The sequence below is a fragment of the Saccopteryx bilineata genome, chromosome 2 (genome assembly GCF_036850765.1).
Source record: "Saccopteryx bilineata isolate mSacBil1 chromosome 2, mSacBil1_pri_phased_curated, whole genome shotgun sequence".
NCBI lineage: Eukaryota > Metazoa > Chordata > Mammalia > Chiroptera > Emballonuridae > Saccopteryx > Saccopteryx bilineata.
In genome coordinates this window covers 223,762,316-223,775,469 of record NC_089491.1, presented here as the reverse complement: position 1 = coordinate 223,775,469, position 13,154 = coordinate 223,762,316, and the positions used below count along the sequence as shown (strand labels likewise).

Genomic DNA, 13,154 nt, shown 5'->3' with positions numbered 1-13,154 from the left:
GATAATCTATAAGGGTGGCTAGCACAAATATTTACCATTTCTACACTAATGATTTTTTCATGTGAATCTAGGAGATAATTTCATTATTATATTATTTTTCTCCTTCTTTCCATTTAATCTCTGCTCTGCTTCCTTAAAAAAGTGCTGATGACTTATCCCAAATGAACAATGACATTAAATTCTGCATCACCCCTTGTCCCACATACAGGCACACATGGAGTGCTTCCCCTGCTGCCCGGGGTAACTGGTATACCTGAGGCAGGACCTTCTAGCAGTCAATCACACCTCCATATACCATTAGCACTGGTAGCGAAAGCAGAGAATTATGACTGACAGATTAGACTTTGGGTCTCGGGGTCAAGTTTTGAGACAGAACTCTATGATTTCTAATACTGGAGAATTAATTAAAATTTGATCCAAAATGACCAGTCAGTAAGAATCTGTGGTGAGCCTTCCCTTCTTATTGGAATTGCACACTCTTCTGAATAATGCAGGTGTTAAAATTCATGTTGCTGATCAATTTGCTCTTTAAATAATAATTCCAGTGACATCTGTGTTATTACTTAGCAATGCAAAAGAGTGTTCTGCCCCTGCACTGAAGGAGTTGAGATCAAATAATCAAATATCTAATGTCAAGAATCATCCCACAATGTGTCAAACTAGGTGTTTGCACACATCACTTTACTTTTTATATCTTAATTCTGTCTGATAGCTATGGAAATTTTGTACATGAAGACAGTCAGAGAAGGTTAGGTAAGGTGCCCAAAGTCCCACGGGCTGCAGCATCTAAAAGTGGCTCTTTGTCTGTTCCTTTTAAAAAATTAAATTAGAGCTGTCTTCACTCAGGACATAACTTTATAGACCTCTCTACCAATGTGTGACTTTCTTATGGCATTGCTTTCAGATACAAAATTTCTCTAAATAACCCAATGCCTTTGAGCAGAATTGGCTGACACTTACACTTTCCCAGGAAGAATTACCTGCATGTTTTAGAAAAATGAAAGCTAAATGAGGCTGAATTTGTGTGCAGGCCCTAAGGTACAAGGAGGGCCAGAGAGACAGTGCAAATACTAAGTGGGGTGGAGGGACGGGACTGCTTGAGGGAGCAGGACCTAGTTTGCTGAGGTCAGAGCAGAGTGAGGTGGAAGGCGGCAGGCTGTGAATGTCAGGGACATTTTTTTTTTTCTGAAGCTGGAAACGAGGAGAGACAGTCAGACAGACTCCCGCATGCGCCTGACCAGGATCCACCCGGCACGCCCACCAGGGGCGAGGCTCTGCCCACTAGGGGGCGATGCTCTGCCCCTCTGGGGCGTCGCTCTGTTGCAACCAGAGCCACTCTAACCAAGGAGCCATTCCTAGCGCCCGGGCCATCTTTGCTCCAATGGAGCCTCGGCTGCGGGAGGGGAAGAGAGAGACAGAGAGGAAGGAGAGGGGGAGGGGTGGAGAAGCAGATGGGCGCTTTTCCTGTGTGCCCTGGCCGGGAATCGAACCCGGGACTTCTGCACACCAGGCCGACGCTCTACCACTGAACCAAACGGCCAGGGCTCAGGGACATGTTGTTAGGGGACAGAAGTGCTGAAGAGAAGTGTCTACCCAGGCCTCTGAGCATGGTCCTTGGCTTCGCAGCCATAGGGAGAATAGGAGCTGGAGTAGCCACATGTTTGACATTCTAGGTAGGAATGGGTTGCAGAGACATCAAAGTTGCTAATACATGGTAAGTTCTCCACAATATGTAACTGTGCTTCCACCCAACCACCCGCCAGCTTCCTGGGGGACAGGAAGCTGGAAAAAGGACAAACAAATCTCAGAGCCAAATTAGCACAGAGCTTAGGTATCATGGTCTCATCTCAACCCTTTCTCTGATATAACTGTGCTCTCATGTGGGGGCTTAGATATGGGGTCAACTGGACATCAGTTGATCCTTCCTTTATTAAAGTGAAAACTGCTTTTCTCATTCCTATAATATTTATTAGAACTTGAACTGTTCTTCAGACAGGCTTGGATAAGGTCCTTAGTTTCTCTTAAAATAATTTTAAAAACCTAACTATTTGTCATATAGTTTTTGTAGCTTTGGGAAATAGTCACATAACCAAGTCTAAATTACATGAAATGGCAAGAATTAATGGTTTGAAACAAAAGACACTGTGATTTAAAGTTTCACCAAGTCATCATAGATTCTTATTAAAATTTTTAAAAATTAACATGAAGCTCTCAAAATAAGGGCTTACTCTAAAGTGATTCTAAAGCTGGCATGGAATAATATGACTTGACCATTACATAATTTTCAAGTAGAAGGCTGGGAATAATCAGAGCTTATGCTTAATAGCTAGAGAGTCACTAAAATTATTCTCACGGTATACAAAACAGGTATGTATGGCAATTTTTACAGCTCTGAGATAAAAGGAAATTTTATTTATTTATTTATTTTGCTTAAAATAATACTTGGCCAAAAAAATTATAGGGGATGAGAGAAACAATGGATATCCAAACAAAGGCGCTAGGAAGTTGATGGTCTGAATCATGCTGGCATAGTTTGAAGGGCAGCAGAAGGTATGCACAAAGTTAAGAATTAGCCCGGCAAATTAAGGTGAGCTCTTCCATCGAGACTTCCCAACAATAGCTCCAGCCTGGGAATGCTGCCACTTGGCAGGAGCCTCCTATGTCTCCTGGTGTTTCAGACAGGAACTGAGTGTTGTACCCAGACACACCCCATTTCTCACCATCCTCTTTGGTCCTAGTGAAGATCTGCTCACTCCTGACGCCATCTCCGGCGCGGGTAAACGCCAACACCTGGATGCTATAGTTGGTATATTTTTCCAGCCCGTCCAGCTCCAGGGAAGGCTGCGTTGTGGTGATGTTTTTAATCTCACCTAGCTCTGGAGGACAAGAACACATGATCCGGTTACTGCGGCTGTGAGCATGTGCCTTTCCCGGTGTTGTCCTGGATGTTCAGCATGGGGCCATGTGCTTCCATGTGCCACACCCTAAAATTGCTCAAAGGGGACTGTGCATGGCCTTTCCATCTGAACAAGATCATTCATATCAAAATGCCATGGGACATCAGTCTGGAAAACAGAGCCATTCACTCCAAGTTAAGTGTTATAAACCCAACGCCAACACCACGGTAGCCACGCCCCTGAATTCTTCCAGCTAATCACACATGTCCCTTGCACCCCAATCCCAAAAAGCTGAGGACCATATATTGCTCATTCCATAGACACATTACCGACTGCTCATTAAGAAGCTTCTGCATCATACCATGTACAGTGACACGTGCTAATCACTTCGCAAGGTGTATAAATGTCTATCTACTATCTTGTACACCTGAAACTAATATAATATTATATGTCAACTGCTATTAAAAATAAATTTTAAAACTCTGCATGCATTTAATGTGTACATTTTAATGAGTTTGGACATACACGTGTGATACCATTATGACAATCAAGGTAGACATAGCATCACCTCCAAAAAAAACCCCAAAACAACTGCAGGCCGAGTTTCGTTTTTTGCTTTTGTTTTTAAAACCTACTCAAAATCAACATGCACGTATCTTTAAGAACCTCAGCTGTTCTTCTCTAATCTCTGAGCTAAGTTGAGGTGGCTTAGCAAACTCTTTTCACCTGGAGTAACCCTCTCCACATCCTCGCTGACATGACATGCTGATGTGTCAGAAACTTGCTGTTAGCGAAAAAGGCTCTGTCTTCTGGGGTGGGATCAGCTGATAATGTTCAAAGGTGGAACGTTATGCTCTCCCCTCTTGGGCATATTATACATGGCGATTTGAGAAAACTAATGGTGATGTTTTAATACCTCCACCTATGTTCAAGTTTTGAAAGGAGCCACCTGTGGAGGAGCCAGAGCAGGAGGGAGAGGCCTGAGGGATGGCTCACTCCACAGGCAGGTGTCTGACCATGGAAGGTTTGGGATTGCCTGCACCCCATCCCATGTGCCTAGTTACTGAGAGGCTGGGTGGGAGGTAGAGGTACAGAGAGATCCTCTCTGGCAGCTGGCGGTCAGAAAGGCCGACTTTGCAAACATGTAGAGAGCCATAAGGCTGCCTACTAGTTCTCTGCTTGTTCTTACCTGAGGAGAGGTAACTGGCATGCTGCACGTGCTTGCTTGGGCATCAGCACTGTTCTAGGCACACGCATTGACTCATTTAACCAATACAGGGACTCTAGTATTTCTACATTTTACAGGAGAGAAAATGGAGGCAGAGAGAGGACCAACACATGGTCCAAGGTCACAGAGCTCAGCACAGTGGCTGAGAGCAAGGTCGTGGAACCACAGTGTGTGGCCTAACACCACCGTCCACCGTCTCAGCCACTGGGCCATGGCCACTCCATGGAATTGTACTATCAGCCAGGTGCCATGGGCTTTTGGATGGCCCGGTTTTCTCTTTCTGAGTTTTGTCTTTCTTGTCTCCATTCTTCTGGAATATTGCATGGAATTTCATAGATTAATAGCCACCTATTTGTCATTGTGATGATGGAGATATCCTTTTCAATGTTTGCTTCTGGTCATCCCCAGGAGGATCAGAGTGGAAGCAGGCACAGGAGAAATGCTGACTGTGAAGTAGCGCATGGGTGGCGAGTCTTGTCACATGTGTGCTGGGAGTCTGTGTGTGGTGAGGGTTACAGGGCAGTAGAGGAAGGGGCACACGAGGGATGTGGGGGCACAGACGCAGCCTCAGACCTGAGTGTGAGCTAAAGGCCTGTTTGCACTGTGAACAGATGGTGGGCAAGTTCTGGGGTCAGGATGCTCTGCTGGAGGAGAGAGCCAGGCAATGGGGCAGCCCTCAAAAGACACAGTTAGCCCAGTGTCTTCTGGGGAGGCTAGAAGAAGAAAGATTTTTAGGGACCACAATTTGGAAGCCTCAACAGATGCTTATGAAAATGAGAAAACTGTTTGCTCATGTGTGTGGCATTGCGCATTCATAAAGTCAGTCATATTAGACTCAGGGGAGTTAGGCATACTCCCTCCGAGGCAGGGCCGTCCTGGGTGACCACAGGTCTTCTACCATTATATTATCACATATAATTTTTACTTTTCTGAACATATTTAAGACAGGGCAATTGGATTACAATAAAACCTCTAAATGTTAATGAGAAAAAGTATAAGCATAAATCTTCTAAGATCTTTTCAGATTTAGAAACTTCTACAGCCCTGGCCGGTTGGCTCAGTGGTAGAGCGTCGGCCTGGCGTGCAGAAGTCCCGGGTTCGATTCCCGGCCAGGGCACACAGGAGAAGCACCCATCTGCTTCTCCACCCCTCCCCCTCTCCTTCCTCTCTGTCTCTCTCTTCCCCTCCCGCAGCCGAGGCTCCATTGGAGCAAAGATGGCCCGGGCGCTAGGGATGGCTCCTTGGCCTCTGCCCCAGGCGCTAGAGTGGCTCTGGTCGCAACAGAGCGACGCCCCGGAGGGGCAGAGCATCGCCCCCTGGTGGGCAGAGCGTCGCCCCCTGGTGGGCGTGCCAGGTGGATCCCGGTCGGGCGCATGCGGGAGTCTGACTATTTCTGCCCGTTTTCAGTTTCAGAAAAATACAAAAAAAAAAAAAAAACTTCTACATACATTGTGCCAAAAATTAAACACACACACACACACACACACACGAATACATATACGCAGCTGCACACATGCACACACATGAAGCACATGCATATATACATGCCAGCACACACATATGCACACAAACACACATACAAATATAAACACATGCACACTCATGGCTGCACTGACAAGCACACATACATATGCACTTGCACACATGCAAACACACTCAGGGGAAATGTTTCTAAGGAGACAGAGAGTTCCCTGGGGCTGTGCCAGGAACTAGTCATGAGAACTTAAATCATTTGACCTCTTGGGGCCTCTGCCTTTCATTTGTTTGCTTTTCTCTTTAAAAGGGGCCTGGGAGTCTCCACCACACAGAGAAAATGGGCTCAAATACACAATGTGGGAGAGGCTGTACCCATAGGAAGGGTTGCTCCTGAACGAGGCCATGAGGAGGAGCAGGAGGAGGAGGAGAAGGAGGAGAGGAGTAAGAAAGAGAAGGCAAGTGGGGCACCTGGTCTTTCCAAAGAGCAGCAATTAAGCCAAAGAATCACACCTGCTCATCAGTGACCATGCTAATTACAATGAATGTTAGGGTGTTTATTCATATTGGGGGTTTATATTGTTTTGATGAACTCAGCCATCATGAACCAGGAATATGACTACATTTAAAACCCCCATTCAAGGCCCTGGCCAGTTGGCTCAGCAGTAGAGCATTGGCCTGGCATGTAGAAGTCCCGGGTTCAGTTCTAGGCCACGGCACACAGGAGAAGCGCCCATCTGCTTCTCCACCCCTCCCCCTTCTCCTTCCTCTCTGTCTCTCTCTTCCCCTCCCGCAGCTGAGGCTCCATTGGAACAAAGTTGGCCCGGGTGCTGAGGATGGCTCCATGGCCACTGCCTCAGGCACTAGAATGGCTCTGGTTGCAACAGAGCAATGCCCCAGATGGGCAGAGCATCGTCTCCTGGTGGGCATGCTGGCTGGATCCCAGTTGGGCACATGTGGAAGTCTGACTGCTTCCCTGCTTCTGACTTTGGAAAAAAAAATACAAAAATAAATAAAACTCTCAATCAAAATGATCCCCAAAGATTTCTAAAACTACCCGACTGCCAGATTCAACCCTGCACAATGTCCCTCATGCCCCCTGGTAGCGGGGTGTCCCAGGTCAGGAGAGCCTCTATGATTAGCAGATACAGGGGAAATAAGAAGAAAAATTATGAAAAAAGCCAAATGCAAAGCAGCATGCTTCATTTTCCATTTTATTTTTTAGATCTGGTTCTCTTTTCATGATATCTGTCATCTACCTCTCATAGCACCAACAGGGTTATTATTTTTTTAAATATGGGAAGTGGAGAAGAGTGTCTGGTTGGTCATCAAAGTAAAACACTATGAAATGAATCTATAAAACAAATTTAGAAATAACACTAATTCTTTTAAAAAAAGCATTTTTTTAAAAAAAATGTATATTTTGAAACAAAATAGATTTATGTATTTATTTCAACTCTCTCTCATTCTCAGAACGTGTTAAGGTAGCCGCTCACCATGGCTGTGGCTGCGGTCACCCCACTTTGTGGCTGTACATTACTTTGCTCTAGAACATGTTTTTCCTGAAGAAAGACAAAAATGATGAGGAGTAGCTTGGGTTCAATGGAAGGGGTGACTTTTCAGGATGCCCCAGCAATGTCAGATAAATGGCTTTGGCTAGGCCACAAGCATTATTTAACCTTCTGGTTATGATAAAATACTCAGAAATTTCACCAACATACGGTGTGTTTAACCTATGCTATCAAAGATTTGTTAACTAATTTCACTTAATCTAATCATGTTAACAATGACAAATTACTTATTAATATTTTTGAAAATGTTTGGGGCAATTGCTAATCACAGCAGCAGTAATTACCTCTGCCTCTTCTAGCCTGTGTGAGTGTGTGTGTATGTGTGTGTGTGAAAGAGTATGTGTGAGTGTGCATGTGTATTGTGAGTGTGTGCATGTGTTTGTGTGTATGAGAGAATGTGTGTATGAATAAAAGTGTGTAAATGTGTGTGTGAATGAGAATGTATGTGTGTGCAGTATGTTTTCACGGATCAGTGGGCATAGTTCGCTACACGGTCACTATATGCTCTCTGTCTGTGGAAACCTCAGGGCCACAGCCTGAGGAGTTTGTCCAAAAGCATCCAGTAATTCTGTGGAATTACCTGCTCATTCATTAGTGTTCTCTCACAGGTAGCAGGGAAGGCATGACTGTCATAAACAGGTTTCTCTCTGAGGGAAGTTAAGTATAGCACTTCTACATTAGACATTGAGCATATCACTTTGACCTTTTTAATTGATTTGAGAGAGAGAGAGAGAGAGAGAGAGAGAGAGAGAGAAACACTGTTTGTTGTTCCACTTATTTATGTATTTATTGGTTGATTCTTGTATGGGCCCTAACCGGGGATCAAACCCACAACCTTGGTTTATTGGGATGACGCTCTAACCAACTGAGCTATCTGGCCAGGGCCATATCACTTTGATCTTAACACAGTGAGTAAAAATATCTTTAGAAACACTATGCATTTCCAAAGCATTACTTGTTTAAGTTTATGTGTTTGAATATCCAAGTTTTGAAAGAGTAAGAGTGTGAAGTTGACTGAACTCGATAAGCCACACCATTCACCATAGAACTAAGATACTGGCAGGTAGGCCAGCGAGCACGAGTGCTGTGTGAAAATACAAACGAAGAGTCACCACTGGGCACTGGAAGTATTTCCAATAAGAACAAAAACGGAATAATCTTAGTGTAACGCTGTCTTTAAGTGAGTGTGTTAGGGTGATCCCTTTTATCTTGTTCAAGATGAGGAACAGAAACACATATGCAATGATATACTATAGTGTTAGGTTAATAAAAGAGCTTCTTCAGCAAATTTTTGTTTTAAACTTTACATCTAGGGTGTTTTCAAAAGCTTCTTGGGGAGGAGACAGTGGAGTTGTGAAAGAATCATCTACTTAACTCTGTCCCCCAGGGGCTGGCTGTGCACTATTGGGCTTGTGGCTCTCCATTCAGGAGTCCCTCCCCTGCTCACTGGCCTAGAACATCCCCTGGGCAGACGCTGCATCCTCAGTGTCTAGTGTGAGTCCAGCAGGGAGTAGGTGCTCAGTAAGCCCATGTGCTGCAAGGACGAGCATGTGACTCCTTCCCGAATGCCTCCCAGAGCCTGGTGCTGTGCAAGGAGCTACATTGCATATCAAGAGGAACTGGGCCTGATCCTTGGCCCAGAGAAGTGAGCCTGGTTACAGGCATGAGCAGCTAAGGCTTTGACACTGCTTTTTACCTAGCAAATTATGATAATTTTGCTAATGCCTCTTCTTTCCTCTCTTCTGGCACCAAGAGCCGAGCTCCCTGTAGCTTCTGAGGTCCATTTACCTGCTTGGCAGAGCAGACCAGGGGGTCCTGAGCAGGAGTGGGGTATAGTCAGGGGCCCTGGCTGTATTTGCTCAAACTCAGTGATGAGCATGCACCAGGAGGCCAAACCCAATAAGAGAGGCTGAGAGACACCCAGGCCATAGGGGATGCAGGACCCAGGGGCAGGGGTGCAGGCGGAGGCTGGAGAACAAACAGCCGGGGAGGATGTGTGTGTGGGCTGCCCACATCTTGGGACGTAAGCAGCGAGGTGACCTTGGGAGGCCTTTCTTGTGAGGGCTGCAGTGCAGGTGGGCACCCATCATGCTCAGGGAGGGGGGCCAGCCAGGCTCAGAAACACCAACCTCGAAAAGCAAAGACATCAACATCTATTTGAACCAAGAAACTTCTGGCCCCAATCTTGTCACTACCTGAGCAGGTACTTTGCCCAAACAGGAGAATTTCTGTACTACAACTTGAAAGAAGAAAACCCCCCCACAAAGAAACAAGAATGAGTGAGAAAAAGCGGGGGAAAGGAGGGAGGAGGAGAGAAAGAAACAGGCAGAGAAGGAGACAGAAATGGAGAGTTATGAATATAATGGCTCCTCATGCAGAGTGATAATATTCCCCTCAAGGTGTTCCAGCATTCCTTCCAAGCCCCCTTGGAATTTAGTGACAGGAATTTAAGAAATTTCCTGCTGAGTTTTGTTGGCAATTAGGAAGAAGTCAACCTTTTAGGATATATATTCTATAGAACTTTCTAGATACAGATCACGGTTTTGGTGCTGCTTGCAGAGGCTTGACATAGATCCTTACAGTTAGGAAAACACACCTGTGCCTAGACTTCCCAAGCGCCACCCCCTCTTACACCTCCAGTTGCCTTTTGGAGGATTGTGATGCCTTGAATAGCTGTATATACCTGTTGAAATGCAGGGTGAAAAATAAGAACAGAATGATGTGCGGAAAAGAGAAAACTGTTCCCTGCTAAAGAAATGCCCTTCATGTCTTGACCCATATTAGGACCGGGGTCTGCCAATTCCATCTCATATCCTTTGGGGCAAACTCAAAGCCCTAGTTGAATCCTCTTACCTCCATCCATGAGGTTGGCCCAGTAAATGACTCTGAACCCCTGGAGAATTCCGTTCAAGGCTTCCTTGGAAAGTGTGGACCAGGATATTGATATGCTTTCTGGTGATGTTGCTATGGCTTGGACATTTTCTGGGGGGTAACTGGGCACTGAAATTAAATAATTAGAATCTGTAATATGGTGGGTGATTTTCTTAGCAGAGCAATACTAAATAAGCAACATTAGTTTTATATTGCAATGTGCAAGCAAAAGAAAAAAATGCACTTTATTCCCAAAATTAAGAAAAAATGATTATCATTCCCTCTATGCAAAAATTATGACCCAGCAAAATATTATGAGTTTATGCATATGTCCTAATAGACTTCCATTCTCTCTCTTTCCAGGTGAACTACTTCCCTTTTCAGGAGGCTTCTGATCTCAGTGCATAAACGAAGACCATTGCTTGTCTGGTATACTTGACCATTAGTCTTGTACATTACTGCTTTAAGTTGCACTTGCTTTGTATCATATGTTCCCTCTATTTAGGAATAGCTGGCATGTAAATTGGAAGCCTAGCTTGAAAAGTGTTAAAAAGCAGGCATATAATCAAAGCTTATTCACTACCCCACCCCCACCCAGCCTCCCTTTCAATACTAAAACATCCTGTCAGAGGAAAGAGAGAAAATGGACTACAATACAGGTTAGGAAAATATTTGAAGTATTTTTCACTTGGAGTTTATGCAAACCTTAATCCCTGTATCTAGGAGAGGGACAAAATATTGACTGAACCACATACATCAATGAAAAATGAGCTTCGAAGTGTAAACCAAAGGACATATTTAATCACTATGGCAAAGGTTATGAAGGCAGAAAGAAAATCCCAGCCTTCAAGTTTCTAACATTGTCGAAAATTCTAGATGTAAATCATCATGTGCCTCCTCAAACCTAAGATCAAGTGGGTAATTGCACAGGAAATAACTGCAGTGCAAGCTGTTGCCTTAATATCTCGTACTTATTGCTTCAGCTAACCCCATATCTCATCTCTGCACCTAAAACACTGTGTCTCTGGACACCAGGATTCTGTCTGTTTTTATAAGCACTACCAGAAATGGGAGCTTTTAGGTTACCTTCAGTGTTAAAATTGAGAATTAATTCTTATGGTCACTAGGGGGCGCTCCGGCACCGTGAGATTTGCCCTAGGAAGTCCACTCATTTCCTGTTCACTGGTCTCAGATGCTTGGAAATAGAAAGCAATCACACGAAAAAAGTGGGGAGAAATCCTCCATAACATTGATTTGGGGAAATTCTTAGAAAATCTGATTTCTGCATTCCGGTTAGATTTCTGCAGAGAGAGCACGTGGTTTCACTAGGGAAAAGCCCAAGTCTTATTTTGAAACAAATGATGTAGATATTAGAAAGGAAATGGATTTTGGCTTTGCAATCGAGATGTGTCAAGGGTGGATCCCAATCAATGCAGTCCTGGAGTTAATAAGGGCAAGCTTCCCCACAGGAGACCCTCTCCCTGCAGGTCCAGCTGTCTGTGCCTGTCACTGCAGGGTCAGCAGGGGCCAGGCTGGGGGGCACCAGCACCCGACCAGAACAAGCCCTGGAGGAAGGAAAGCCACGAGCCGTGGTCCAGGAGAACCTACCATCCTCGAGGGTGGTGGTGATGATTTCCTGAGAAGAAGGTCCCGTTCCAGCCCGGTTGCATGCTTGCACCACCAGGCCATACTGGGTGAACTTATTTAGGTTGTCCAGGGTGTAAATCTCACTGTCCCCAGTGGTGTCAATACTGATAATGTTGAATTGGAAGTTGCCCCCAGTGCTGTACTCGCGGTAGCCTATTTGGTAGCCTCGGATAATCCCATTTTGCAAATGTTTCTTGGGAGCCTAAACCGGAAAGAGAAAAGGACACTATAGAATACTCGACAGGATGGAAGCCAGCAGCTGACCCTTCATTAGGGAAACAAAAATAAACCAAATAACCCAGGGGAAAGACAACAGGGTGGGGTGATGGTGACAGTGTTAGCAGAAGCCACCACACGGAGAGTGATTGCTCTGGGCCAGGCGCCCTTCCTTCTCCCGGGTGAATGTGGCGGCCCTCACCAAAACTCTGTGATACAGAAGGTCACACAACATGAGGGACAGACAGAGGCAGATTTAACGGGGGGCACACTGGGCGCACGCCCTGGGCCCCGACTTCTGAAGGGCCCTGCAAAACCCCAAGTTTACACTTTTTTTTATTGACAAGGGGCTCAATATTTTCTTTTGCGCCCAGGGCCTCAACCAACTTTAATCCATCTCTGGAGACAGAGGGGAGGACATGGCCCCAGAGCCTGTGCCCTCCGCCCTTCAGTCATGCTGCCCCAGCCGACTTCTCTAATCAGTGGGGAAGTGTTTCAAAGGTGGATTGTGTCTGTGGTGTCTCCACATACACCAGTCAACATGCGATTGCAATCGCCCAGCAAGATTGACTGGGCTGGCCACTCAGCCAGGTTGTTCTCAGCAGTGGGGGACAGAAGCATTTTTGTTTGTTTGTCTTTTTTAAATGGTCCCTGCCCTCTTGGAGCTCACACACTAATGGAGTATTCCAGAATAAAGGTGTTTCTGGGTTGAAAGCTGGATGTGGAAGGGAGTCCACTGCTGACAGGAAGGCAAACTCTTTCATTAAGTCTGAAGTCACTTTGGAATTATTTTATGGCAATTTAAACTGGGCGGGGGAAGCCAGAGATCGCTCTTCTCTGCTAATGCTAAAGGGCGTGCTGAGTCACAGACAGAAGAGTTTGGGCTGACACGTTGGCCTTTTAGGAGAAATCAGACTCTCTGCAAATGTGCTATAAGACCGACACCAAAGTGATGGTGTTAAGTAATAAAGGTTTTGTAGACTTTCAAGCAGTCAACAGATGCATGTCTGTGCATATGAGTAAATGTGTTTGTGTGTATTTGTGTTAGGACTGTGTGTGCTTATATTGAATGTGCATGTGTGTGTATGTTTGTGAGTAGGTATGTGTGTAGTCAAGTGTGCATGTGTTTTTGTTACATCTGTGTGTATTTATGTGTGAGTGTGCATGCATGTGTGTGCACACGTGTGTGCATGTACAGGTGCATATGTATATTTCAGTACAAAGCATGGGTTTAGACCTCTCAAGGCTCTG

General features: G+C 45.2%; 1 protein-coding gene across 1 annotated transcript in view; it reads right to left on the bottom strand.

Moving 5' to 3' along the window:
- DSCAM (DS cell adhesion molecule) overlaps window positions 1-13,154 on the bottom strand; it is a 691,848-nt gene that overhangs the window by 85,619 nt on the left and 593,075 nt on the right. The window contains exons 17-19 of the mRNA XM_066259344.1: window positions 11,649-11,889; window positions 10,023-10,169; window positions 2,721-2,876 (exon numbers count right to left, since the gene is read on the bottom strand). Coding sequence (XP_066115441.1) covers window positions 2,721-2,876; window positions 10,023-10,169; window positions 11,649-11,889 — 544 coding nt within the window. The remainder of the gene's footprint in view (window positions 1-2,720; window positions 2,877-10,022; window positions 10,170-11,648; window positions 11,890-13,154) is intronic.